Below are 23,246 nucleotides of genomic sequence, written 5' to 3' on the forward strand. Positions count from 1 at the left end.
AAGACAAAACTGTAGTAAAATATAAACCTACGTAGTCGAACACTTGAAAAGCGTGGCAACCTTGTTAGCGAACAAACCGGGTGGCAAGGACTGCAAAATATTTTCATCTTGAGTCGTGGTTTCGGCTATTTTTGAGATAAACTTGAAAGTGTGACGACAACAGAGCTGCCTACTCTGCTGCATCCAAACGTGCCTGACTTAAAGTTCTATTCATTTTTTACAATTTATACACCATGGTCGATTTAACTGATGCCGGTTCACCATTCCAACAGTCGATTCCCAATCTTGCATTTTATGTGCCGGCTGTTGTTGTTTTCGGATTAGCAGGTGAGTCTGAGTCTGCGATAGATGCATTCTATTAGATGCATTTCCTTCCTATTGCGTCACGCATGAATTAAACCCCAATTTACTCGTTCCCAAGTCCCTACTAAAATCTAATCAACATCACAGAGCCAAAAAGAATGGCAATTGGGTCGCAAAAAAAACAAAACGAAACTTTCACCACACAATCAAAACGAGAATTGGTTCGCTTCCAACTCCAGGTTCAGTGTCCCCCTCTTAATGTATCTGCCTATGTCTCTGTCTCTGTCTCTGCCATTGACTCTCATATGCTACTGTTTCGACAGCCATCATTATCTGCCTTCTTTTCTAAGAGTGCATTATCGCAATGTTTTGATTTGAAGAGCATTAAACTAAAAGCTCGCTAGTGCTCAAACGTAGTGAATACGTGTACGTTGAGAAGACATCCTACTCTACTTATCTGGTCAATTTCGTTTTTATTTTCTGCCCACGTATTCAAGTTTTCTTGTCGAAAAATATTGGCGCTCCAATATTGTTAAATGATAAGTATGTAGTGATAAGCGAAGGCAGCAAACACAAGTTCGAACTGTGGGGCAACTGCACATGTTTGTTGACTATATATATTGTATATTGTTTTTTTTGTTTTTGTTGGTTGTAGTACACGTGTTGACAGCTGAATGTTGAGAGTTGATGCCCACAAATCAATTTGCATTTTTTACAATGTATTAGCTAAAGCTTCAGCTGCATGTTTCATTTACAAACTTCATTCATTACTGTACAGTCTTGTGTATTGCTTAGATTGATAAGCAGTATTGAGGAATCTTATCGCATATCGTATGTAGTTGTAGTTGTTTCTATTTATTTTTATTTACTGACTTCTTGCGGACTACCTTTAAAAATATGCTGACGCTGGACAACAAAATACAAAGCGCAGCGAAACTAAAGGCACATATCTCTCACAAATAAGTGAAGAGAACAAAAAATAAAGGCGGACTGAGATTACAAATAAGTGGCAAATTGTATTTTAGATTTGAAATTAGCGTTCAGTCAGTTTGCCAAGGCAGCGGTCTATAGAACACGTTAGTAGCTCCCAAACAATAATTCAATGAAAAGCGCGAATTTCTATTTTGTGCTTCTAAAGTCAGTTGTTAAATGTTGTTGTATTTAAAAGAGCATAAAATAGTGTTTTATTTCATTAAAAATTAAAAAAAAAGTTACTCGTATCGCAGCCGGTAGGATTCGAACCTACGCTCCCAGAGGGAATCTGATTTCGAGTCAGACGCCTTAACCACTCGGCCACGACTGCTGTTGATGGCAGTCGTCTAAAATGCTATTTGAGTGCGCGAGTTTGTCTCTAGGGGTGAAATGTTCGTTTGCTATCAGCTGTTGCCACGTAGTTTCATAGCAGTGTATTTTATTTACACTGTACGTTGAATGCAATTTCTTATTGTATGTTACATTTAAATTATAATTGTCAGCAATATTACTATTTGCATGCTGTAAATTGATTATCTCTTAACAACATTAGAAGACTTTTTGTGAATCATTTAATATGTTTTCGTGGCGCTTGCGACTCAACTATACGAATTTATACCTTCCACCCCACAAATGCAGACACAATAAACCGTTAAGCAAAACTACTCGTAACCGCTTAAGCTAAGAGCAGCATCGTGATTAGAAGAGAGAGAGAGGGAATTTAATAAATAATGGCAGAAGATCCAATAAATCAACAAGCATTCGCCGATGATGTGGCTGCCGCGGCTGCAGCTGGCGGAGATCAGGGCTTCGTAGCGCCACCTGGCGCCGGTCCCGGCAGTCCAGACTTTAAAATGCCCAGCGCCGATGAGATATGGAAAATGGTTGAGTCCATGGAGGGCATTTCGGATGAAGAGCGTGCCGAGCTGCGCGAAAGTATATTCAATCCAAAGCCGCCATCGCCGGAGGATTTCATGAGGCAGTATGGACATCCTGGCCACAGTTCTCGAGAGTATATTGTGTTCTTTGTGATGATAACGCTCATATTGCTCGTCTTTGGTAAGCAGCGACAACCACAAGGAAACTTCCATACCCAAAAATGACAATCAAAATTATTAAGACCACCCTCGCCAAATGTGACACCTACAATTATGTTGAAATTGTGTATGTGTCCATCAACTACACGTTGGTTTTACTCTACTCGTAAAGTGTGCGCTGTTAAAATACTCACATGCAAACATTTACTGAGAATGTTGGTTTATATTGGAGAGGTGTTCGATTTTCGATAAGATAGGAGAAATCCACCACAAAATTTCATGTTAAACGCGGCAAATCGTCACGATAAAAGCTTTACCCACTCATTTCTAGTGGAGTGCTATGCCGATCAACCTATTGGCAGTAATAATTTACACCAAATTATCCAAATACCCATTGCAACAATGAGTTCTAGTGTCGGTGTTGGCGATGAGTCCATCGTGCAGCAGCTGAAGAACTCGGTGGCAGCGATTGTGGCCAAAACTGGACCCAACAGCAAGTTTGCCGAAGATCTGATGCAAAAGATTAACAGACTTCAGACCAAAATGGAATCGCTGACTGAGAGTGATCGACACGCATTCATCAGCGAGATGAAAGGCTCCTTTCAGGAGGCCATCGCTCGCATTGAGCGTCGATTGGTGACACATACGAATTTTGCTCAAACCTATTCCACCTCCATATTGGTAGCTGTGATATTTCTTATCGTCTCAGTATTCGGTTAATTACACGTGCCCCTAATAGTATTGTTAAAACAATATTCATTAACATTCCACAATTTATGCAATTGCAGCTCTCTTTGGCTACAAGCTGTACAAATCGCTGACGGAGAAGGAGCTGAAGAAGCAGGAGAAACTCAAGAGCAAACAACAGAAGAAGGCTAAGAAGTCGAATTGATTATTTGACTAGACGGCGACGATGATGATGACGATGGTGAATTGAAGCCAGCACATGGCTATAGTTTTTAATACTTCTGGATACTGGCAATAAAGGCAAAAGCAACCGAGCGTAGATTCATTAAATTTATATTAAATTGAGAGAATTGCAAATCTAAATAAATTCCTGTAAATGATAAAATTGTATATCTCCCCCCTCCCGTGTGTACGTGTAGAAAATATGCATAATACTTAATATACAAGTTATATAGATTGAAATTTGAGTGCGTGTTTAATTCATTGGTGACTTTATTTGTTTATTGACATTATAAAATGCCATTAAGGCAAACATCATGAACATGTCGTGTCGTGACCGTGTTTTAACGGCTTTAACAGAACTTGTTGCTATTTCATCCTGATTTTGGCCTTTAGATTCATTTATGGCCTGTCAGCACCCAATCAACTCATAGGCCCGTTGCCATGGAAAATAAATAAATCGTTTTGTCGAAGCGACTTCCGTCAGTTGAGGGCAGTCGTAGTTGTTTTTCGGAACTGTTCCGCTCATGGGATTCGTCTGCTTTTTAACACAATATAATTGTTATGTCCTACTCCAATCGTAAGTGTTGCACTCGCATTTCCATAATGTGAGCTAATCCTGTTATGACCAGGTTATGGTTTTGATTTTCATTTACCGGATGGCGGCTGGTGCAATCCCAAGGACGACATGTACTTTCGTCGCAGTGTCGAATGGGTTCCCATCCGGAGTGCTGGCGTAGGTAGATCGTCTGCAATTACCAACGGTGTTATTTACCCACGTGTCTGCGGCATGTTGCCACGCTATGGAGGACATGTACCCGGTGAAATCTTTAATGTGGGCCACTCTTTTGGCAGCTCTACAGTGGATGCCAAACGCTGGCTGGCTTTGCACCGCGATTAAATCTGAATCACAGAAAATCACCATTTCCAAATTGTTATTGTACACCTCAAGTTTAGCACCTAATAAAAATTGTTATTGCATCTAATCGCACGTACCATTTTTCGAGTTTGTTTATCATCTAAATAAATAAAGCATCAATCTACAAACTACCTTAAAGGGCACAAGCTATTAAATATGTAAAAGTACTCGAAAAACAAGAGTGGATCTCTTTCTTTATTCCGAAGTATGTTATTTTTATCGAACATCTGATCAGTTAGATTAGAAACCAAAATAAGTAATATGTTTAAATTCACGCGCTATTTTATATCGTCGTTACATTGAAAATGTAACCAAGTGGCAATTATTCAATAATGTACTGTGTATTTGGTATATTTAAGAAAGTTTGATTGTGGTCACACTGCGACGCAGGTGTTGAGAAACAAATAGTCACCGTTGCACAGCTTTCTTTATTGGACGGCAGTAAAGAAACTAATAATCATGAATTACACAAGAAATTTGCGATATTGCAGACGCCAATTTATTAATGTTTATAACAACAGCTTTAGTACAAGTGCAATTAAATCACAAAATGTGCAACAAGTGGCGCATCCCAAACGAATTTGTATTGTGGGCGCTGGTCCAGCAGGATTCTATGCGGCGCAATATTTACTTAAACAGCTGAGTGATTGTTCTGTGGACATCGTCGAGAAGTTGCCGGTGCCTTTTGGATTGGTGCGGTAAGCTCGAGTTTAATTAGTTACTGGGTGGTGTAGTATTATTATTGCCATCGTCTAGGCCAAAAAGCGGCCCAACAACAGAGCGAAAGATGCCATTAAAATAATCTACAAAATGAAGTGATTGAATAGTGAACAAAGAGAAGTCTTATTGTACTTACCACCCACTTGTTCGGGACTCCATAGGGGAGCAGAAGCTGCTAAGGTCCACAAGCAGACGATCATTAATAAAACCGTCCACATCTTGAGCCCAGCGAGAAATGCAACTGGCCACTTAACTCTAGGTGTTTATATTGAATCTCTTTGCGACTTATCAACTAATGAGTTCGGTCATTATGCAAATTATTGACATTCCAGCTTTGGTGTTGCACCTGATCATCCAGAAGTAAAAAACGTCATCAATACGTTTACGAAAACAGCAGAGAATCCACGACTACGCTTTTTCGGTAACGTCACCCTCGGCACAGATGTAACTCTGCAGGAACTACGAGAACGTTACCATGCCGTGCTGCTCACCTATGGAGCGGATCAGGATCGCGAGCTGGAACTACACAACGAGCAACAGGCGCATGTCGTATCGGCGAGAAAGTTTGTGGCTTGGTACAATGGATTGCCGGGTGCCGAGCAGCTGCAGCCGGACTTAAGTGGCCGCGATGTGACGATTGTTGGCCAAGGAAACGTTGCCGTTGATGTGGCTCGCATGCTGCTCAGTCCAATTGATAACTTAAAGGTGTCCCAGAATAGCAATTCAGGTTAAAAGCTTTACTAATTCTTATATTTAAATAGGTGACAGACACAACAGAGTACGCACTGGAGGCGCTGGCCAACAGCAAGGTGGAGCGAGTGCATTTGGTGGGACGCCGAGGTCCTTTGCAAGCTGCATTCACCATCAAAGAGCTGCGCGAGATGCTCAAGTTACCGCAAGTAGAGACTCGCTGGCGTCCTGAGGATTTCACGGGTAAAATTACAAGTCACAAGACATTTTAAGCCATTTATTGACTCTTGACCACTTTTAAGGTGTGGATTCACAGCTGGACAAACTGCAGCGTCCACGCAAGCGACTTACTGAACTGATGCTCAAGAGTCTGGGGGAGCAGAGTAGCCGCCAGTCTGGAGAAGTCAGCAAGCAGTTTCTGCCCATCTTTCTTAGAGCTCCCAAAGCGATTGCCGAGCGTGGAATGGAGTTTACAATTACTAAACTGCAGGAGAACTCGGCGGTGGCGACCAGTGCAACAGAAAAACTGCCCGCAGATCTGATACTACGCAGCATTGGCTACAAATCGAGTTGTGCGGATGCAGGCATTAATTTCGATGCACGACGAGGTCAAGTGTGCAATGAGCAAGGTCGCGTCTTGCAAGACAAAGAAACAAAGAAAACGGCACCTGGTCTCTATGTGGCTGGCTGGCTGGGTACTGGACCAACAGGTGTCATCTTGACCACCATGAACGGCGCCTTTGCCGTGGCCAAAACCATTTGCGATGACTTTGCAGCGAATGCCTTCGACACAACATCCCTCAAGCCAGGTTTTGATCCGAGCAACAAACCTATTGTGACTTGGCAAGGATGGCAGCGCATTGACAAACATGAAACTGAAGCGGGAAAAGCGAAGGGCAAGCCACGGGAGAAGATAGTCAGTATTCCAGAGATGCTGCGTATTGCAGGTGTTTAATATGTGTGCTAAGAATCAGGAATCATGTTACTCATGATGTTTTTATAGAATGTTGACGTAGAAATGTTGTAAATAGGCCTTTTCATATTGTATTTTAATTGTGCTAAGATAAAAGCTAGTTTTCCAAATTCCCAGTGTTTTTATTTAATTGCAAAATGGAGCAAACTATAACGCCTGAACCTCATCTGGTACCAGGGTAAGACCCTAGATATAGAATGTTCTGTGCATTTGTAGAAATCACCTCCCATTGTTAGCTATACTGGCCATTGTGCCCAGAATCGCGATCGTGTTGGCAAATCTTATGGCATCCAGACGCACAAGTTGCTTATCGATCCATGCATTAACCATGCGCCAGAACTAATTGTAACGCCCATCGACGCTAAGCCCGATCTCAAGGATTATCCCACCCAGAGTGAATTGAAGACGCTGCGTGATCGCGAGGAATTCGTTGACTCCGTTTACAGGCATCCCATAATACCCGGTTATGCAGGTTTTGTGCCCAACATGTTTACACAAACCGGCAAACGGTATGTGGCAGCCGCCACTGCAGGCGTAGCTCAACATGAGGACCTCATGCAACGTTATCGCTGTGATAGACGCACACTGCGTCATCGTGATCTACTCGAGAGTGGCAACGGTCTCTTCGAGCACCAACTGAATGAGCGATTGGTGAGTACATTTAGAGGGTTGAAGGAGTTCCTGCTACATGTACACCTCTAAACAGCTACCGGGAACCACTTATCGTGCCCCATTAATACCGGTGACTGGACGTTCCAAGGGCATAAAGCAGGAAAAGTGTCCGCCAACGACAGAGAAGCTGAAGTACAGCAAGTTCACAACGCCACATTTCCTGGACGATGACGATAAGGACAAGTTCATCATTAATGGCTATGCTGCCCATATTCCAATGGCTGTGACGCGGTTCGGAGAGCCAAGCAAGGTGCTGACCCATCATGCTCTCTGCAGCTTCTCCAACTACATGTATAAGAAGAAACGTGACAAGTGGTGTTGTGGCCAGGACTTGACCACACCCGCCATCCAATGTCCGCCAGTTGGTCACTTTGTGCTCTATCACAACGATCATGGCATGAATCCCAGCTATGCCGGTCATGTGCCGGGACATTTATACAAATTTGGTCGCACATACGGTAAGACAACGTATCATGCGAAACGGTGGTTGGAAATCCATAAGGATCTTGTTGTTTTGCCTGAAATTGCCAATTTAGATTATGAATATTAGGTTTCGCTTTACAAAATAAAATGTACACAATAAACACCGCCCGCCGATTATGTTTTTTAAATAATACGCCATAAAACGATAACGTGTATCGATACATTCATTGAAGCAACATTGCGTAAAGGCTCAACTGTTGCAGCTCATTTGCCAATGCTGTTAATTGTTTCCATTAAGTTAATTTAAGTATTAATTTAAACCATTCTACAAAAGATAATTTAAAATAATTTCTACATTATAATTCAACTTTGTTTACCGATAATTTATAGATACTGTTAATTGCAGTATTTAGAAATGTTAATTTAAGCGCCGAACTCACCACCATAGTGGTGTGTTGACACACAAACAACACATCCTCTCTTTAGCTAGCAATAGCTTCTACGTCGTTGCACTAGTGGTTAAGTAAAATAAGTTTTCATCGAATTGAGGTGTTCAAATTATTCGGATCGATGTCAATGCCGTGATCAATTATTGTTTAGTGCCTCAAGTGCTTGGCAAAAATGTAAACGCTGCAGTTTGGACAACAAAACGCGTAAAAAATTCCATGAACGCCAAAAGAAAAAAATCTCTTCCGAATCGAACAATTCAAACACACACATAGTGCCGCACTGTTTTTACCGTCGACCTAATATACGTACCGCAGTGAGTGTGAGCGAGTTAAGCAGTACTGTACGGAGATAACATACATTTGTGTACCTACCTCTCTTCAAGTGGTGAGTTGAATGCCGATTATTGCACCCTGCACGCAATTGTGGCGCGCGGCATATAAGTGCAGCAATTGTGGGGCTAACAAGAAGTGAAAATCAACATGTATCAACGATTTGTGCCTCAACTCTCTGAAAATTCTTATCAGCAAAAGATAAAGATTATGTGCCAGAGCCCAGTTCAAATCCCAAACAGTGTTCGAGTAGAGAATTAGAGGTTCGAAGAGGTTATAATTCGGTCGGTGTGATCCTACCGCAACTTGTTTATTAAAGGCGAACAAACGAATAAAAATAAAAACAAAAAAATACATGCACACATACATACACATATGTAATTTGTTATAGAAGGTGAGATTTACGACTGCATGTTGAGTTGCTCTGTTGATAGGAGAGAATGCAAAGTGAGTGAAATTCAAGAATGAGAACGTATAGAGAACTTGGAAAAACCGCCAAAATGGGTTGAGTTTGTTTTGCATCGATTTTCCGGCCGCCTAATAATTATTAATCCTCCCATTTTTGCATTTTCAAAAATTGCAGCACGAAAGAAATGAGTGAAACGCAAAGCATCGAGAAATCGACCACCCCCCCACGATGCAGTGAAGAGTGAAGTGCAGCAAAATCAAGAAGTGGACGCAGCTGCTCCATCAGTGGCCACCAGTGTTAAAGAATCATCATCCAAAGATATCGTCGAGTCAGCAGAAGAAGCAAAACCAATGGACACGGATAATGTGCAGGCACACAGCGATCACAGCTTAAGTGTCAAACAGTTGAATGCCACAGTGAGCAACGCCATAGTGGACATCAATACGCTGACTCCGTCAACACCTTCACAGACGCCACCCCAGCTGCTGGCGGCTGAAGCATCCGCAACTGCAGCAGCAGCAGCGACAGCAACAACATCAGCCATACCAGAGAATATTCTATCGCCACCCAAGTCAGAGACCCAAACGGATGAAACAAATACAGCCACGTCGACATCATGCTCCCCAGCATCCGAGGGTCAGCGATCGCCAGTCGGTGAAACGGAAACACAGATGCCACAAGCAAAGGAGCCAACAACTGCAAAACAAGAGCTGTTGGATCAGGCAACTGCAACGGCAACGACGGTCAATGGCACCATTCCAAAGTCGGGAGGCAAACCGCTGGTCACGGCACTCAACAAGAAACTGAATAAGTCAGCATCAACATCGCCTCGTGCATCACGAACGCGCAAACCGAAGGCTTTGCCCATGTACGAGAGCGAAATCAGTGACAACAAAGTGGGCATCAAGTTGTGCATCAAAAAGTCAGATGCCGTTGCCACGGCAACAGAATTGTCCATGGGTGCGACGGCTGCAGTAACTTCTCCAACGGTGGCCCACAAACCGGCAGCTCCATCGAAACCAGCACGGAAACGCGTTCGCAAACCAAAGCCACAAGATAGTGATGACGGCGAGTCTGAACCACGCAAGAAAAAAGGTGGAGGAGGCGGCAGCGGAGGCAGCAGCAACAATGGGGAGCGACAGAAGAAAATATCAACAAGCAGCAGTACGGACAAGGAGCCAGTCGAGCAGAGTGCGTGGGGCCTAAAGTTACCTGAAGAAGTGCTCTTTCGTGTAAGACAACGAAGTCGGACAAAGAACTTTAGAAGTCTATTTTACAAATTCCTTTTAATTTACAGATATTTCAACTTGTTGTCGATAAGGAGGGCTGTTTGCCGACACTATTTCGCCTGGGTCGAGTGTGTTCGCTGTGGCGACAGGTTTCACTAAGGCCAACACTGTGGCGCACCATGGATTTGACCACCTGGATTAAAGAAAAGTATCGAACGGAACTCAAGCTTAAATGGTTTGTGGATAATCGCTGCAGCGCTTGTACTGAATTGAATGTTTGTAAGTAGCTTGTAATCTTTAACTACAATATTTATTGTAACCCAATTGTCATTTTGTAATTCGCAGCCAATTGGAAGGTAACAGACATTAATTGCTTCCTTCTTAAACTGTCCAATGGTTGTCCGAATCTTACGGGCATCACATTAGCTGGTTGGAAAAGTTTGACAACAGATCAGTTGTCATTTCTGGTCGATAACATGCAAAAGCTACAGCGAATAGACTTGAGCTCTATCAATGTATGTTAATCAGATGCAGTTCATCTAAGTCTAAATCGTTTGTTATTAATTGTTTCCATATTATAGGTGGAAATGAATGCCAGCAAGAGCGCTGTGGGAATTAATTCACTTTGCAGTGCATTACAAGTAATGGGCAGTAGATTGACCCACCTCTATTTAGCACACAATCGTCTTGCGGGCATACCCAATATTGTCAGCATACTTGCGGTACAGTAATAATAGATTCAAGTGTTAAGGAAAGCATATTAACTGAATGCCTACTTCCATTTCCAAATTACAGGCGCATTGTCCAAACTTGACACTCCTGGATCTCTCAAATGTCACCACACAGGCAACTTCACACGGCGTGCTAAATATCGAGAAACTACAGCATGGATGCCAGAAATTAAAGGTGCTCCGTGTCACCAATTCACACATAACACCAAGCACAGCTAACATGCAGGAGATTGTAAGTAGCAGACAAAATAATTTAATTATTAGAGATTATTAATTTCGTCTTTCACAGATGGACTCACCTGGGTTTCCCGATCTCGAAGAGCTGTCCGTGGCTGCACTGACTGATGAAGCACGCATCATTAGCGATGATCATTTACAGCGCATATTGAAGAGCAGCTCAAAGTTGAAGCTACTTGATGTACGCAATTGCACTCGCCTCACACACGAAAGTCTAATTCGTCTACCGGCATGGGATATCAAACATTTATTTCTCTCGGGCTGCTCGGTTACCCGTGATGTGGGGTACGTTGTCATACAAATTATTAGAATTAGTTTTAATTAATAACATTCATTTGCGTTTGTGCAGTTCTGGACTAGAATTAATTGCATCAAAGTGGGCACATAGTCTTATTGAGCTGGATCTGGCCTGGGCAAATGTCCAGCAACCCATAGACAATGCACTTCGTGCACTTGCGGAGAAGGGCAGTGAGTCTCCGTTGGCGTAAGTAAATGAATGTCGGCATGTCAGACAAATCTTTGACTATTTCTTTTTCCATTTACTGGCAGTCATTTGAATCTGTGTGGATCATCCGTTTCTGAGGAGGCAGTAAAGGAAATACTCACGAATTGTGTCCACATGAGCTCAATTAATCTAGCGTCGTGTCGTGGATTACCGCGAGGGGTGAAGCGACTAATGCAAGGACCACAGGAGCTGCACGAATTACGTGAGGTACTTGGAGTGCAATTGCGAGTGCAGTAGATGCACTCAAGAGCGGAAGGGAGTAGAGTGAAGTAGCAGCTATAAAAATTAACAGATGTCGTGGCAACAGTTCGCCAACAGTTCTGCGTAATTGGATTGCCACCCAACTAATTTAATTTGTTTCATCACCTGTGAAAATGGTTTAATGTTGTTGTTCGAGTTGTGACAGCAATGCAATAGTCGAAAATCGCTTCGCATCTTCCAATCATGCTTTCAATTTTTGTTTCTAGGCATCACCCTTGAGTTATTATTTTATTTTTTTGTGTAAATGCAATATAATTTAGTTGTTTCGAATTTCTGACGCGAAAACCATTTCACGTTACCAATAATATCAAATATCGAAAATATTAACAGTGATGTGTTTAGATGATTATAAAGATAATGTTTTTTCATATATATATATATATCGATTGATTAGAACATATTTAAGCCACTGATGACCACTGTATGTTTGTAAAATATGTATGCATATTTAAGATTAAGTTAACGAGAGTAATTTGTATGTTTTTGCAATACAAAACAATTATTAACAAATAAAAAGTAGTCGTCAATTCAATGTCACTAAGACAGTTTGTAGGATGTTTTAACCAAGCAAGAAATTTGTAAATAAGTATTGGCGCTTAAGAATCATTCTTTATTCAAATTGAAAACATAGTATACATACTATATATATATAAATATATATATCAATGACTTTGATTTCACCATACACACACACGTATATTAATTAATCACACATAAATAAAAGAAGGAAAACAAAACAATTCAATTGTTAAGCATTACTAGCAGTTAAGAGAAGGCAATTAAAGGTACATTTAATTTTAAATAAAACAAATTTTAATATTCTGAACTAGTCTTCAAACTTTTCTCTATACATATAGTATATGGGTACACATATCAAAGTCTAGAAAATGGTTTGTTTTCACTAAATAATTTCATTTTATTCAAATTGTACGTACATAGTTTGCAACACTTTATTTTATCAGTTTATTATGAGCAAGTTATGTATGTGGGGCATGTCAGTAACTCTACAAAACGAATGTGCGTGCCATCCTATTTCTTCAGTTGGTCCACCTCTTGAATGTAATCCGTGCCAATCTTCACAATAGCAGCGCCTGTTCCCAATCCAGCCACTGTGGCCAGAAGTGCGTTATCTTTGGGCAGCGCTGACTTAATCAGGGCCCAGGCAAGCACGGATCCCATGCTGAAGAGAGTAGCTCCAAGTATTGCGTATACGCCACGTTTTCCATTCTTAACGTGCTTTAAGTGTGGACGACCGTAAATGTAAAAAGCACTGCCAACAATTGCCGAAATGAGAAATACATTTGTCAGATCTTTCTTGGGCAGCAACTGTGGAACGATTTGGGGATTCATGACGTTGACACTGAGTGCTCCATAGCTGACGACACCGTGCAGCGGTATGTAATAGTTGAAAACATTCTCCTTGGTGAAGGGTTTCAAACCCACTTTTTTCACAAATGGTGCAACCTTTATTCTGTGTGCTGGCCATTGTTTGTAATTTTTGGATGCAGTAAATGCAAAAAAGTGCTGCTCTCTTAAGTTATGTAAATGTCAGTGTTGTCAAATGGTTCAATTATAAAATAATAATGCCGGTTTTCTTGTTTGAATCTGTTTACCAACAATTAATACACAAAAGCTTTAAAATCAGTATGTGTACGTAATTTGTATTTTATTTTTTCATTGATTTTGATTAAATATGCAATGTATGTTGAAATAATGAATGAAGAGTTTGGTACATCCGCCACAATGAACCGGCAACGAAAAAAAACATAGTGGCAATGCTATGTTTTAAAAATTCCAATAAGAGCTGCACACAGGTAATAATTTCAAAGCTTTTAATGAATTCATGTTGTGTTTATTATTATAATATCGGAGCATGCATGAGGTCTTTATTGATAATTTATTATGCCAAGATATTTAGCGTTGTCATAGACGTAAAAATAAAAATATGAAGTTCAGTCAAGCTACGGTACATTATAGTATTTTTGGCAACGCTAAATTAGTATATTTTGCAATTGAACTTGCGGTCACGCTGAACTAAATCGTATAAAGTGCTAAATTTTTTTTGCAACTAGGATAAGAAATTAATTAATGCACGTATTTAATGTGCAGAAGGAGACAACGTCAACGTGAAGTCACCACAAATTTCCCGCTACTACAACTGCTTCAGAGGCTTGGCCCGTCTACGAGATGTTGACGCACAAAACTTGCCAGGCACGGAAAAAAATGCAGGTGAGTAAAAGCCGATGATACCGATACGATACCGAAACACCGGGTATGGATTGCAAAAAAAGGAGGTTGCCTGCTTTTGCTAATTGGCATTCAAAATGGACGAATTAACGCTAGCATTGTGTGGTCTTTAATGAGGCAATTTATTATTTATACTATTCGCGATTACAGGTCTCCTTTGTGATACGAGACGCAGAGGAGAAACAGCATAGGAATGGTGTCAATGCTCTACAGCTGGATGCCAACAATGGCAAGTTGTATTCAGCGGGTCGAGATGCCATCATTCGCGTATGGAACACACGGACAGAGTCCAATGAGAAATATATTCAGTCCATGGAGCATCACAACGATTGGGTCAATGACATTGTGCTCTGCTGCAACGGTCGAAATTGTAAGAACAACCAATTCATTTTTGGGAAAATGTATTACTAGTTTTTTTTTGCAGTGATCAGCGCCAGCTGCGATACTACCGTCAAGGTGTGGAATGCCCACAAGGGATTCTGTATGTCCACACTACGTACTCACCGAGATTATGTACAGGCGCTGGCCTACGCCAAGGATCGCGAACAGGTGGCTAGTGCCGGTCTAGACAAAGCAATATTTCTGTGGGACGTGAATACGCTCACTGCGTTGACTGCCAGCAACAACACCGTGACGACCTCTAGTCTAACAGGCTCGAAGGACTCCATCTATAGCCTGGCCATGAATCCCTCCGGTACTGTTATTGTGAGTGGCTCGACAGAGAACATATTGCGTATATGGGATCCCCGCACCTGCATGCGTAGCATGAAACTTCGCGGTCATACGGAAAACGTACGCTGCCTGGTTGTTTCGCCCGACGGCAATCAAGTGGTCTCCGGTAGCTCGGATGGCACGATTAAGGTGTGGAATCTGGGCCAACAGCGTTGCATACAGACTATACATGTACACAAGGAGGGCGTGTGGTCGCTGCTGATGAGTGAGAACTTTCAGTATATAATATCAGGCAGTAGGGATCGCAACATTATCGTAACGGAAATGCGCAATCCCAGCAACAAGATGCTTGTGTGCGAGGAGAAGGCGCCAGTGCTCAGTTTGGGCTACAACATTGACAAAACCGGTGTCTGGGCAACCACATGGAATTCAGATATTCGCTGCTGGAAGCTGCCCATGTATGACAGATGTACGCTCAGCTCTGGCGGCATGGATGCCCAATGGACGCAGGGTGGCACGGAATTGGCTTGCATTAAAGGTGGAGCTGCCATTAAAGAGTGCACTGTACTGAACGATAAGCGATATATTATCACAAAGGACTCACAGGATCAGGTGGTGGTATATGATGTGCTGCGCGTGGTCAAGAAAGAAGATCTGGGCCCAGTCGACTATGAGGAGGAGATTAAGAAGCGCAACAAACAAGTCTACATTCCAAATTGGTTTACAGTCGATCTAAAAACAGGCGTACGTGCGGTTTTTTATCGTATTTTATAGATTACATATAAGTATTGTTTTCTTTGTATAGATGCCAACGATAGTTTTGGGTCAAGAGGAAGTTGATTGTTTCTCGGCCTGGGTATCCATAGAGGCCGGCCTTCCAGAGTGTGATGAACCGACAACTGAGATGAAGGTATGTTGATCGCAAGGATTGGGACATTTGCTTAGTGAATTTACTATTGTCATATTCCAGATTAACTATGGAAAATTGCTGCTTGAGGCATTACTCGAGTATTGGACGCCACCGCACAGTATACCACCGAATGAAATGGAGCCTGACGTGCGTGGCAACGGCTACTTTCAAGTGCCAAAGCACACTCCAGTCATATTTAGGTGGGTGAATTGAAAATTTTAAATTTGCAGTTTGATCGCTGATTTTTCAATTGTATTTTTAGTGAGGTCGGCGGTCGTACTGTGTGTCGACTGTTGGTACGCGATGCTGCCGGCGACAGTGAAAGTACTTTGCTTCACGAGACAGCACCGCAATGGGTGACGGACGTTGTGATCGAGAGGAATATACCCAAATTCCTTAAAATACCTTTCTTCCTGCAGCCACATCCACAGATGACCAAGCCGGAGCGTACTAAAAAGGTAACAAAGTAAAGTTTTTCGTTGAAATGTAAACTAAATGTTGTTATTTATAGGATCGTCTGGTGGCCAATGAGTTTATTCAGTGCCGTAAGGTTTGTGAGCATGTCCTTGAAAAAGTGCTTAACGCAGAGACAACTCCCAGCGGCGGCAATGCAAATAATTCATTACAAAATAGTCAAAGCGATGCCAATTCGGAGGGATCTCAGCTGCCAGCGGAGGAGCGCATTGAGTTGTGGTGCAACGATGTGGTCAGTTAACTGCATTTCTATGCTTTCGAACGAAATCATATTATACCCGTTCTATTTTCTCTTTGTTTAGGTTGTTGATCCCAACATGGATCTTCGTACAGTTCGCCATTTTATATGGAAGCAATCGACTGATTTAACATTTCAATATAAAACAAAGCAAAACTTTAATTTCGATGGTAAATAATATGAAATGGAAGCACATCATCCACACATACACGAAACAATATTACACGATCAACATAATACTCCATACACACACGAACACACATTCACAGAGATTTATGAATATTGCTAATTTCTAGCCTAATTGTTAGTTGTATTTATCCACCCAATAGGTTCAATCGGTGATAGTTTGGAGCGCGTTACTCGCAAATATTAATCGCGCTATCACCAGCTACCAGAGTATTGTGCTTTACCTATGGCGTTGCTTTCTCCCCCAAGACGCATGTGATCTTTCGTTATTATATGAGCTATACACATTGATCAACCATTTGTGTTTATTGTATGTATGTTTCGCAAGATATGTATTTGTATTTGTTTGTCCTTTGAACTAACTATCAAGTTCTTTCATTTTATTTGCTCAAACACCTATGTTTAGAATACAAGTAATAGAATGGTTTGTTTTATACATATATTTTTTTGGTAGGATATAGCGAGTTCATATTTGAGAATTAAATAATGAGGTTTGCAACAGTACATAACAAATTGAATATTGAATTTAACTCTGTATTCACACTTATATACATACCATTTATATAAATACATACATTTAAAACTTAAACATCAGCAGCAGTAACAAGAACAGTAACAACAACAACATCGTCTTTGAAAAGTTTTGACAAAAAGCATCAAATGGACGACGACGGACGCGCGTTGCATACAAAGGTATATAATAAGCGCTTCGGCGTCATCCGAGTTGTTTAATTAGATTCATATACATATAAACATAATTCTAAGTATTCTGTTATATGATAAATTACACAAAACAATGCAATTGTAGTAAAAAAAAGAAACATAAACGCATATATGCAGCCAATTTGTACATAAGTAAAAACAAAATGAATATAAAAATCGAATCAAAATCTTATTAAATTATTTGGAAATCAAGCTTGGCTTTTCTTTCCGCAATATAGTGTACAATACAATACAATATAGCACTTATCTTATCACTCTTCAATCGTAATAGTCGCTGCTTTCTGTCTTAAGAACTACGGATTAATACATAATATACATTTAGGATTCAAGCCGATTCGATCAGCATCAGTAGCGGAAATGTTCAACTGGCCTTTGTCTAGATGTTCTTCTTCACCTTCGAATTCGGGCTGCTTGCGCCTGGCTGCAGTAAACCTCGATGGTGGCCAGAATTGTGAGCAACTGTTGCTTCAACGTTGCCGGTATCATGTAATTGTTGATGTAGTCTCGCGGTGCGTTGCACGTACGCTTTAGCCATTTAACGATCAACCACAAGCAGTTTTCCTTAAGGGTTCGCAAAGGGAAATGTATCAACACCTGACTGCGAACATCGCATAGTTCCTCGGGACGCTGTGGATCTCTTGGCATGCGTATGCGCACAGGGCAAAAGATACGCTGGGAGCGAACATGCATCCGCTCGCCTGTATAGTAGTCACGGAAAAACCAGGTATGCGTATTAAATGTATTTACGCGTACCTCTTCAAACGGCTTTAAGGTGTATTGAATATTTTCGGTTTCGCGCTCACGCACCCAATACAAATCGACAGTGCGATTCGTTGTGTTGACAAACAGCACGTACACCAAGACTTCATCTTGTGGCGGTCCTTGTTGAGCCAATTCCCGCAGGTTGCGGTTTTGGTGGGGCGCAATTTGTAGATACATTTCCAGCTGGGAATGTAATATGGTAATAACAAGAAATGCTTAATTTCTTTATTTTGATTGTTGCACCGAAGTGTCTAAAAACTTTCAAAGCGTACAAGTGTGTATACGGATCTTCTTCTTTTTCCACCGTTCACATTCGGTGGATGCGTCTTTGCCATTCACATCGCTTGCAATGCGCTAAGTTAGCAGCGCTTTTCTATCAGCTGACTGCTGTTTATGTTTTTACAAAATACAAGCAAATATTTAAAACACGACAATGGCATTTTGTATAGCTGTAATTGGCAAGGATGTATGTATTCAGTAAATTATTGCGTTTGCAACGTGCATTAAATGATATATCTATCTTCTAGAATGCCCCGTTATACTTGGCCACATCGGATTTGGAGCGGGAATTGGATTTACAATACCATGTTCATGCAGCTCTTGACGTGGTCGAGGAAAAGTGCTTAATTGGCAAGGGTGCTCCAGATTCTAAGGAGCTGTACTTGGGATTGCTCTATTCCACCGAGATTCACAAAATGTAAGAGCATTGAATTAGTGTAATTCAATTCTATAATTAAATATGTGAATGCACTTTCAGCTATGGATTTGTCACAAACTCCCGAGTTAAGTTCATAGTCGTCATCGATTCCAGCAATGTTGCTCTGAGGGAGAACGAAGTTCGTGCGGTATGTATTCATAGAATTTGTATAGACTTTTAACTTGCAACAGTATGTATTTGTCTCTCCTTCCAGATATTTCGCAATTTGCATATGCTCTATACAGATGCTGTTTGTAATCCGTTTTATATTCCGGGCGAGCAATTGGTCTCCAAGTATGTGCTATCCTTTTTATAACAGCAATTGATACTATGTTTTGTAATTGATTATTTATTTATATTTTGCAGGAAATTTGATCGAGCTGTGCAAAAATTGATGAACGGAAGTGCTTAATTTAAGTAGTACATAGTAATTACTCAAAATAAATACAAATCAGTACTATTAACATTACTCGCAGTTGCTTAATTTGTATTTTTTATTTATATTTAAAATATATTGTTCTATCTTTTACTTAATTAAAAATTGGGTGAAATTGGATGGACTTAAAGTGATATTACGTTACCTACTTTAAGTGACAAAAAAAAACAATATTTTGAGCTTGTCCCACAACATCGAAAAAACTGAAAATTTTTAAATACTTTTCAATAAATTGTTTGCAGCATCAATTGAAATGAATTACTTTTATAATTTAATAAATTTGTCAAAATTGTATCCCTTGTTATTTGAAATTTTTTTAACCTTTGATATGACGTTAAAAATTTGCATATGTAAAGTGGTAAAAATAAATCTAAGACAATTATTAGAATTTCTTTATTGCATTATGTATATTTCCGGTACAAAATGTATAATAATTATTTCGGTTATTTTTAGTAAAAAACGCCCGAAGAGACCAAATCTTAGGAAAAAAGTTGATAATGTTAAATTGTAGTTGAACAAGTTTGATTACGTTCCGATTAAATTATGATTTAAACAGGGAACTGCTTAGTCAAATTAAAATAAATTAAATAGATTGTGGAACAATAATAATACTAATCTTGAAAATCTTGAAATCTACGCATTTTGACAAAATCAAAATACTTCAAGAAAAGAGCATAATTATGACGTCCGTGGATATTTTCTAGTTAAAAAATAGTGTAAGTCTTGCACATCAATTTCCGCTTGATTCAAATGCCGTAAACCTGTTATATTTGAATGTGAAACGAGTATCTTCGGAGGTAAGATGAAGTGATATGCGATATGCGTTTTTTTAGCAGCTGACCAAGAAAAAAGTATTCATTCATTTGTATCCAAAATATTAATATATTAACATAATACATGCTAATCAAATGCTTCAAACTCTGAGTCTGGGTATAAAAGCTTTGCTGTTGCACATTGTAGCCATCAGTGAGTCTTACTAAGTCTTCAAGCAATCAACATGAAATTCTTTGTGAGTATTTCATCCTAATGCCAAAGATGCAAAGATTAATTAATTCCTTTCATCCATTTAATCAATTGTAGGTTCTCTTCGCATGCCTTTTGGCCGTGGCCTTCGCCAATGAAGATGCCGATGTCCTCAGGTCGGAATCAGAAGTCAATCCCGAAGGTTTTAAATATGCTTATGAGTTTAGCAATAGTATTAAGGCTGAACAACAAGGAGATCTGAAGGACGGTGAGGAATGGGTTGTGAAAGGCGATTCTAGCTACACTTCCCCTGAAGGAGAGCCAATCTCAATCTCATATGTGGCTGATGCTAATGGTTACCAAGTTATTAGTGCCAATCCTCCTCTGCCCACACCTCCTCCAATCCCAGAAGCCATTCTGAAGGCAATTGCTTACATCGAAGCCCACCCCTCTCAAGAATAAGTCAAGTTTATGAAAAAAATAAAAGTAAAAAAAGCATTTCTAAATGAAAATATGTAGTTTTTATCTATCACTTTAATTTAGATTGAATTTGCAGAATTTTAATTTTATTTACCCATATAGGTCGACAAATATTCATTAAAACTTCTGTTTGCCCATGGAGCTCATAAAATATAGTCCTACGATTTAAAGAGACTGAGTTTGTTTTAGTTTTTCGACGAACACAAACTTAAATTAATTTACATACATATTACAAGAACTTGAAAACAATCGGAAGCAACTGCAGTTGTTTTAGTTGAAAATATTTTTATATGTTAGGAATACCCAAGTGTTGAATTTTTTGTTATTACCAGCACTAATGAAAATGAATAAATTGTTAATTTCAATATAACTTTTATTACAGTAAGAAAGTCATATATATATATATTTTTTTTTTTTTGTTTAAGTCTTAAAGTTAACCAAAAATGCAATTGACAAAAGTAATCTGATAAACAAAAACATGGTACCATACCAGCTGTATTCATATATATTTATAAACATAGTTGATTTTATATTTAAAATCCACTACTTGTTTGTTAACTCAGCTTACTACCTAATGCCGTGCATAGTTATTTTTACTTACTTTAATTAGTTAGATTCTAATCAATAGATTTAACTATTTGGCATATTTTTGAATTCTGCATGCGTTTCCGTTGTGATGGATAAATTCGCAATACGTGTATCAAAACATGTAGGAAAGATTTAGATATGAGTGCTACGCTTCGAGATACCCAGTGGATCACGTTTGTAATCATAAAACACTTATCCCATTAGTGCAGTAAACAAACATAAAATGTAGAAATATATAAATAAATATGAAATATTGTTAAACAAGTTTCTTTTGTTCTACTCATGCAAAATTATTGATTGTCTTCCAAATTACACATCATTAGTTATAAGCAATTTGCATAAAAAATGTGAGTAGAAAGTAACTGACGTGACATTCAAAATTGATCAGCGTTATGAAGCTACAAACCAAAATTTGGAACTCCCAGCTTCTAAAGATCTCTATGATCTATGTATTTACGAGGACACACAGACAGACATAAGTTAAGTATAGACGTTCTTCATTGGGTCAAAGATGTAGTTAAGATGTGTTAGAATACCCATTTTATTCACTTTCAATGGTCACAGGGTATGAAAACAAGTTATGCGCAAATTAACGAATCGTTATGCAAATGAGGGGCAATTTAATCACGCATTATTATAAATATGTATGGATGCATATGTAAATTTAAACAGCAGACATGTATTTTGGGTCGGCTCACAAAAACGTCAACATCACACTTTTGATTTCATTTTCATTTGGTATTCAGTTTTTACTACCCTTGAACTTGGACATTATTCTTTTTTAAATGGCACTACGCTATTGTCTCAGAATTGATTACTCGTTAACTATTAAAACAGGGCTTTAGCCAATTAATTTTATTTATTTCATTTTTATACCCGCTACCCATAGAGAATATATAATATATTTGAAATAGCATATAAACTAAATATAGAATCTCACAGCACACTTTACTTGTTTAGCATTAAATTTATATTTGAACAGTAAACTGATCCTGTAGATGATGTAATATTGTCAGCACTAATCATTTTGAACTCTTGCATTTCAACAACGTTTAAGAATTAATTTAAACCTTTAAAATTGTTGAAATGATCATATTTAATATCCCAAGGTCTGAAAGTCTTTTCCCATGTACAACAATAAAGCGTAATCCTAGCTGCCTCTTTTCATAATGCCGATTGACACTCTGATAGCCCTTGAGCCCAACAATGGCAATCGATCAGTGTAGAGATCGTTTAGCATTTGCCACCACACAGCCAGCACAGCGGCAAACTTAACGACTGGCAAATTGGTGTGAGCTTTAGATACTATTGTATACTATGCTCGTAAAGTGAATGCCGTAACGGTTGCCATCATCAATTACCCATAAAAATAGAGACTCGTCTGCGCTGTCTGTAAAAGTGATCTTAGGCGACGATCAAGGTAACATCTTCTTGTAAACTGCCAGAGGTTGGCTATCGTCGTCGCCAAATGTCAAAACAACAGCATTGAAAGCGTTGATCAGACTGCTTGTTCTGGTTTTCCAAAACACATAGCAGCTAATCGCATCAGAAGCTCAACATGAGAATATTGACAGAGTGTAAGCGAAAACAAATTTTCATCATTATGCCCAGTTGTTGAGATGCCAAGTTGCCAAGTTGCCGATGTTGGCGATGCCAATGTCGAGTTACTGAGCTGCCGAGACGTCAACATGTCAGTCCAGATGTCGACGATGTCCATCATGAGTGCTCTTTCATGCAGCATGAAAATACTTGAAGTGAATTTGAGCATAAACGTATTCGGAAATCTGCAAACGAATTGTTCTCGAGTGTGCTTCAAGCACAATCGGGTCGCAAATCAAACAAGCAACACATTCAACGACATTCACTTTCTTTTTGGCGCGGACAGTGCAATCGAATCGTGCAGTTATAGATCATGTTTGTTACTACAAATGTGTCTTGAGTTTGTTTTGACTGCCGGGCAGCTGTTGGCCATAAGTAAAGTGCGATGCGAAACAGGCTAAGTTATTAGCCCAATATTTTACCGAGCAGCAAATTAAAAGTATATAAAACAAATGGCCAATATGTCAAAATGACGTCAAAAATTATTGTCATCTCTCTCCGCTGT

The 23,246-nt window shown here is 39.7% G+C and overlaps 11 protein-coding genes and 1 non-coding gene across 17 annotated transcripts; 8 read left to right on the plus strand and 4 right to left on the minus strand.

Moving 5' to 3' along the window:
* The first annotated feature begins 94 nt into the window (after window positions 1-94).
* Window positions 95-3,384, plus strand: LOC132793766 (uncharacterized). Of its 6 annotated transcripts, none has more exons than XM_060803842.1 (3): window positions 223-327; window positions 1,915-2,334; window positions 3,101-3,384. In XM_060803842.1, exons 2-3 carry the CDS (start codon window positions 2,007-2,009, stop codon window positions 3,202-3,204), a joined length of 432 nt encoding a protein of 143 aa, XP_060659825.1. In that variant the 5' UTR covers window positions 223-327; window positions 1,915-2,006; the 3' UTR covers window positions 3,205-3,384. The 6 variants fall into 6 exon arrangements, with proteins under 6 accessions (XP_060659826.1, XP_060659825.1, XP_060659824.1 ...); XM_060803841.1 differs by lacking the exon at window positions 223-327 and adding an exon at window positions 729-846; XM_060803840.1 differs by lacking the exon at window positions 223-327 and adding an exon at window positions 1,286-1,379.
* On the minus strand, window positions 1,525-1,606 carry Trnas-cga (transfer RNA serine (anticodon CGA)). Its single transcript has one exon. It is a non-coding gene; the product is annotated as a tRNA-Ser (tRNA).
* A 287-nt stretch (window positions 3,385-3,671) lies between the features above and the next one.
* On the plus strand, window positions 3,672-4,204 carry LOC132793768 (CIMIP2 protein GA14893). The gene is made up of 2 exons (XM_060803844.1): window positions 3,672-3,798; window positions 3,851-4,204. The coding sequence occupies exons 1-2, from the start codon at window positions 3,783-3,785 to the stop codon at window positions 4,117-4,119; spliced, it is 285 nt and encodes a 94-aa protein (XP_060659827.1). The 5' UTR covers window positions 3,672-3,782; the 3' UTR covers window positions 4,120-4,204.
* Window positions 4,205-4,529: 325 nt separating this feature from the next.
* LOC132793951 (NADPH:adrenodoxin oxidoreductase, mitochondrial) lies at window positions 4,530-6,630 on the plus strand. Its single transcript, XM_060804132.1, has 4 exons — window positions 4,530-4,835; window positions 5,190-5,562; window positions 5,619-5,790; window positions 5,850-6,630. Exons 1-4 carry the CDS (start codon window positions 4,597-4,599, stop codon window positions 6,500-6,502), a joined length of 1,437 nt encoding a protein of 478 aa, XP_060660115.1. The 5' UTR covers window positions 4,530-4,596; the 3' UTR covers window positions 6,503-6,630.
* LOC132793956 (uncharacterized) lies at window positions 4,805-5,103 on the minus strand. The gene is made up of 2 exons (XM_060804137.1): window positions 4,994-5,103; window positions 4,805-4,940 (listed from the first exon to the last, which is right to left on the minus strand). The coding sequence occupies exons 1-2, from the start codon at window positions 5,073-5,075 to the stop codon at window positions 4,852-4,854; spliced, it is 171 nt and encodes a 56-aa protein (XP_060660120.1). The 5' UTR covers window positions 5,076-5,103; the 3' UTR covers window positions 4,805-4,851.
* LOC132793952 (CIMIP2 protein GA14893) lies at window positions 6,563-7,783 on the plus strand. The gene is made up of 3 exons (XM_060804133.1): window positions 6,563-6,698; window positions 6,757-7,171; window positions 7,227-7,783. The coding sequence occupies exons 1-3, from the start codon at window positions 6,658-6,660 to the stop codon at window positions 7,740-7,742; spliced, it is 972 nt and encodes a 323-aa protein (XP_060660116.1). The 5' UTR covers window positions 6,563-6,657; the 3' UTR covers window positions 7,743-7,783.
* Window positions 7,784-8,086: 303 nt separating this feature from the next.
* Window positions 8,087-12,298, plus strand: LOC132793949 (F-box/LRR-repeat protein 6). Its single transcript, XM_060804129.1, has 9 exons — window positions 8,087-8,449; window positions 8,978-10,035; window positions 10,101-10,311; window positions 10,378-10,547; window positions 10,614-10,754; window positions 10,828-10,995; window positions 11,053-11,285; window positions 11,350-11,484; window positions 11,550-12,298. Exons 2-9 carry the CDS (start codon window positions 9,154-9,156, stop codon window positions 11,740-11,742), a joined length of 2,133 nt encoding a protein of 710 aa, XP_060660112.1. The 5' UTR covers window positions 8,087-8,449; window positions 8,978-9,153; the 3' UTR covers window positions 11,743-12,298.
* A 359-nt stretch (window positions 12,299-12,657) lies between these two features.
* Window positions 12,658-13,475, minus strand: LOC132793954 (uncharacterized). Its single transcript, XM_060804135.1, is given in 2 exon segments — window positions 12,658-13,212; window positions 13,214-13,475. Coding segments are annotated over 2 exon segments (456 nt in total). The 5' UTR covers window positions 13,253-13,475; the 3' UTR covers window positions 12,658-12,795.
* A 293-nt stretch (window positions 13,476-13,768) lies between these two features.
* On the plus strand, window positions 13,769-16,997 carry LOC132793950 (WD repeat-containing protein 48 homolog). Its single transcript, XM_060804130.1, has 9 exons — window positions 13,769-13,995; window positions 14,164-14,383; window positions 14,438-15,429; window positions 15,491-15,595; window positions 15,656-15,795; window positions 15,858-16,053; window positions 16,107-16,301; window positions 16,372-16,477; window positions 16,637-16,997. The coding sequence occupies exons 1-9, from the start codon at window positions 13,954-13,956 to the stop codon at window positions 16,678-16,680; spliced, it is 2,040 nt and encodes a 679-aa protein (XP_060660113.1). The 5' UTR covers window positions 13,769-13,953; the 3' UTR covers window positions 16,681-16,997.
* Window positions 16,998-17,125: 128 nt separating this feature from the next.
* LOC132793953 (protein Vhl) lies at window positions 17,126-18,273 on the minus strand. Its single transcript, XM_060804134.1, has one exon. It carries the CDS (start codon window positions 18,153-18,155, stop codon window positions 17,607-17,609), a length of 549 nt encoding a protein of 182 aa, XP_060660117.1. The 5' UTR covers window positions 18,156-18,273; the 3' UTR covers window positions 17,126-17,606.
* A 60-nt stretch (window positions 18,274-18,333) lies between these two features.
* LOC132793955 (trafficking protein particle complex subunit 2-like protein) lies at window positions 18,334-19,282 on the plus strand. The gene is made up of 5 exons (XM_060804136.1): window positions 18,334-18,444; window positions 18,506-18,675; window positions 18,736-18,823; window positions 18,890-18,969; window positions 19,042-19,282. Exons 1-5 carry the CDS (start codon window positions 18,412-18,414, stop codon window positions 19,085-19,087), a joined length of 417 nt encoding a protein of 138 aa, XP_060660119.1. The 5' UTR covers window positions 18,334-18,411; the 3' UTR covers window positions 19,088-19,282.
* Window positions 19,283-20,037: 755 nt separating this feature from the next.
* LOC132791474 (cuticular protein 47Eg) lies at window positions 20,038-20,578 on the plus strand. The gene is made up of 2 exons (XM_060800405.1): window positions 20,038-20,120; window positions 20,192-20,578. Exons 1-2 carry the CDS (start codon window positions 20,109-20,111, stop codon window positions 20,534-20,536), a joined length of 357 nt encoding a protein of 118 aa, XP_060656388.1. The 5' UTR covers window positions 20,038-20,108; the 3' UTR covers window positions 20,537-20,578.
* The last annotated feature ends 2,668 nt before the right edge of the window (window positions 20,579-23,246 follow it).

Source organism: Drosophila nasuta, chromosome 3, assembly GCF_023558535.2.
Source record: "Drosophila nasuta strain 15112-1781.00 chromosome 3, ASM2355853v1, whole genome shotgun sequence".
Lineage (NCBI taxonomy): Eukaryota > Metazoa > Arthropoda > Insecta > Diptera > Drosophilidae > Drosophila > Drosophila nasuta.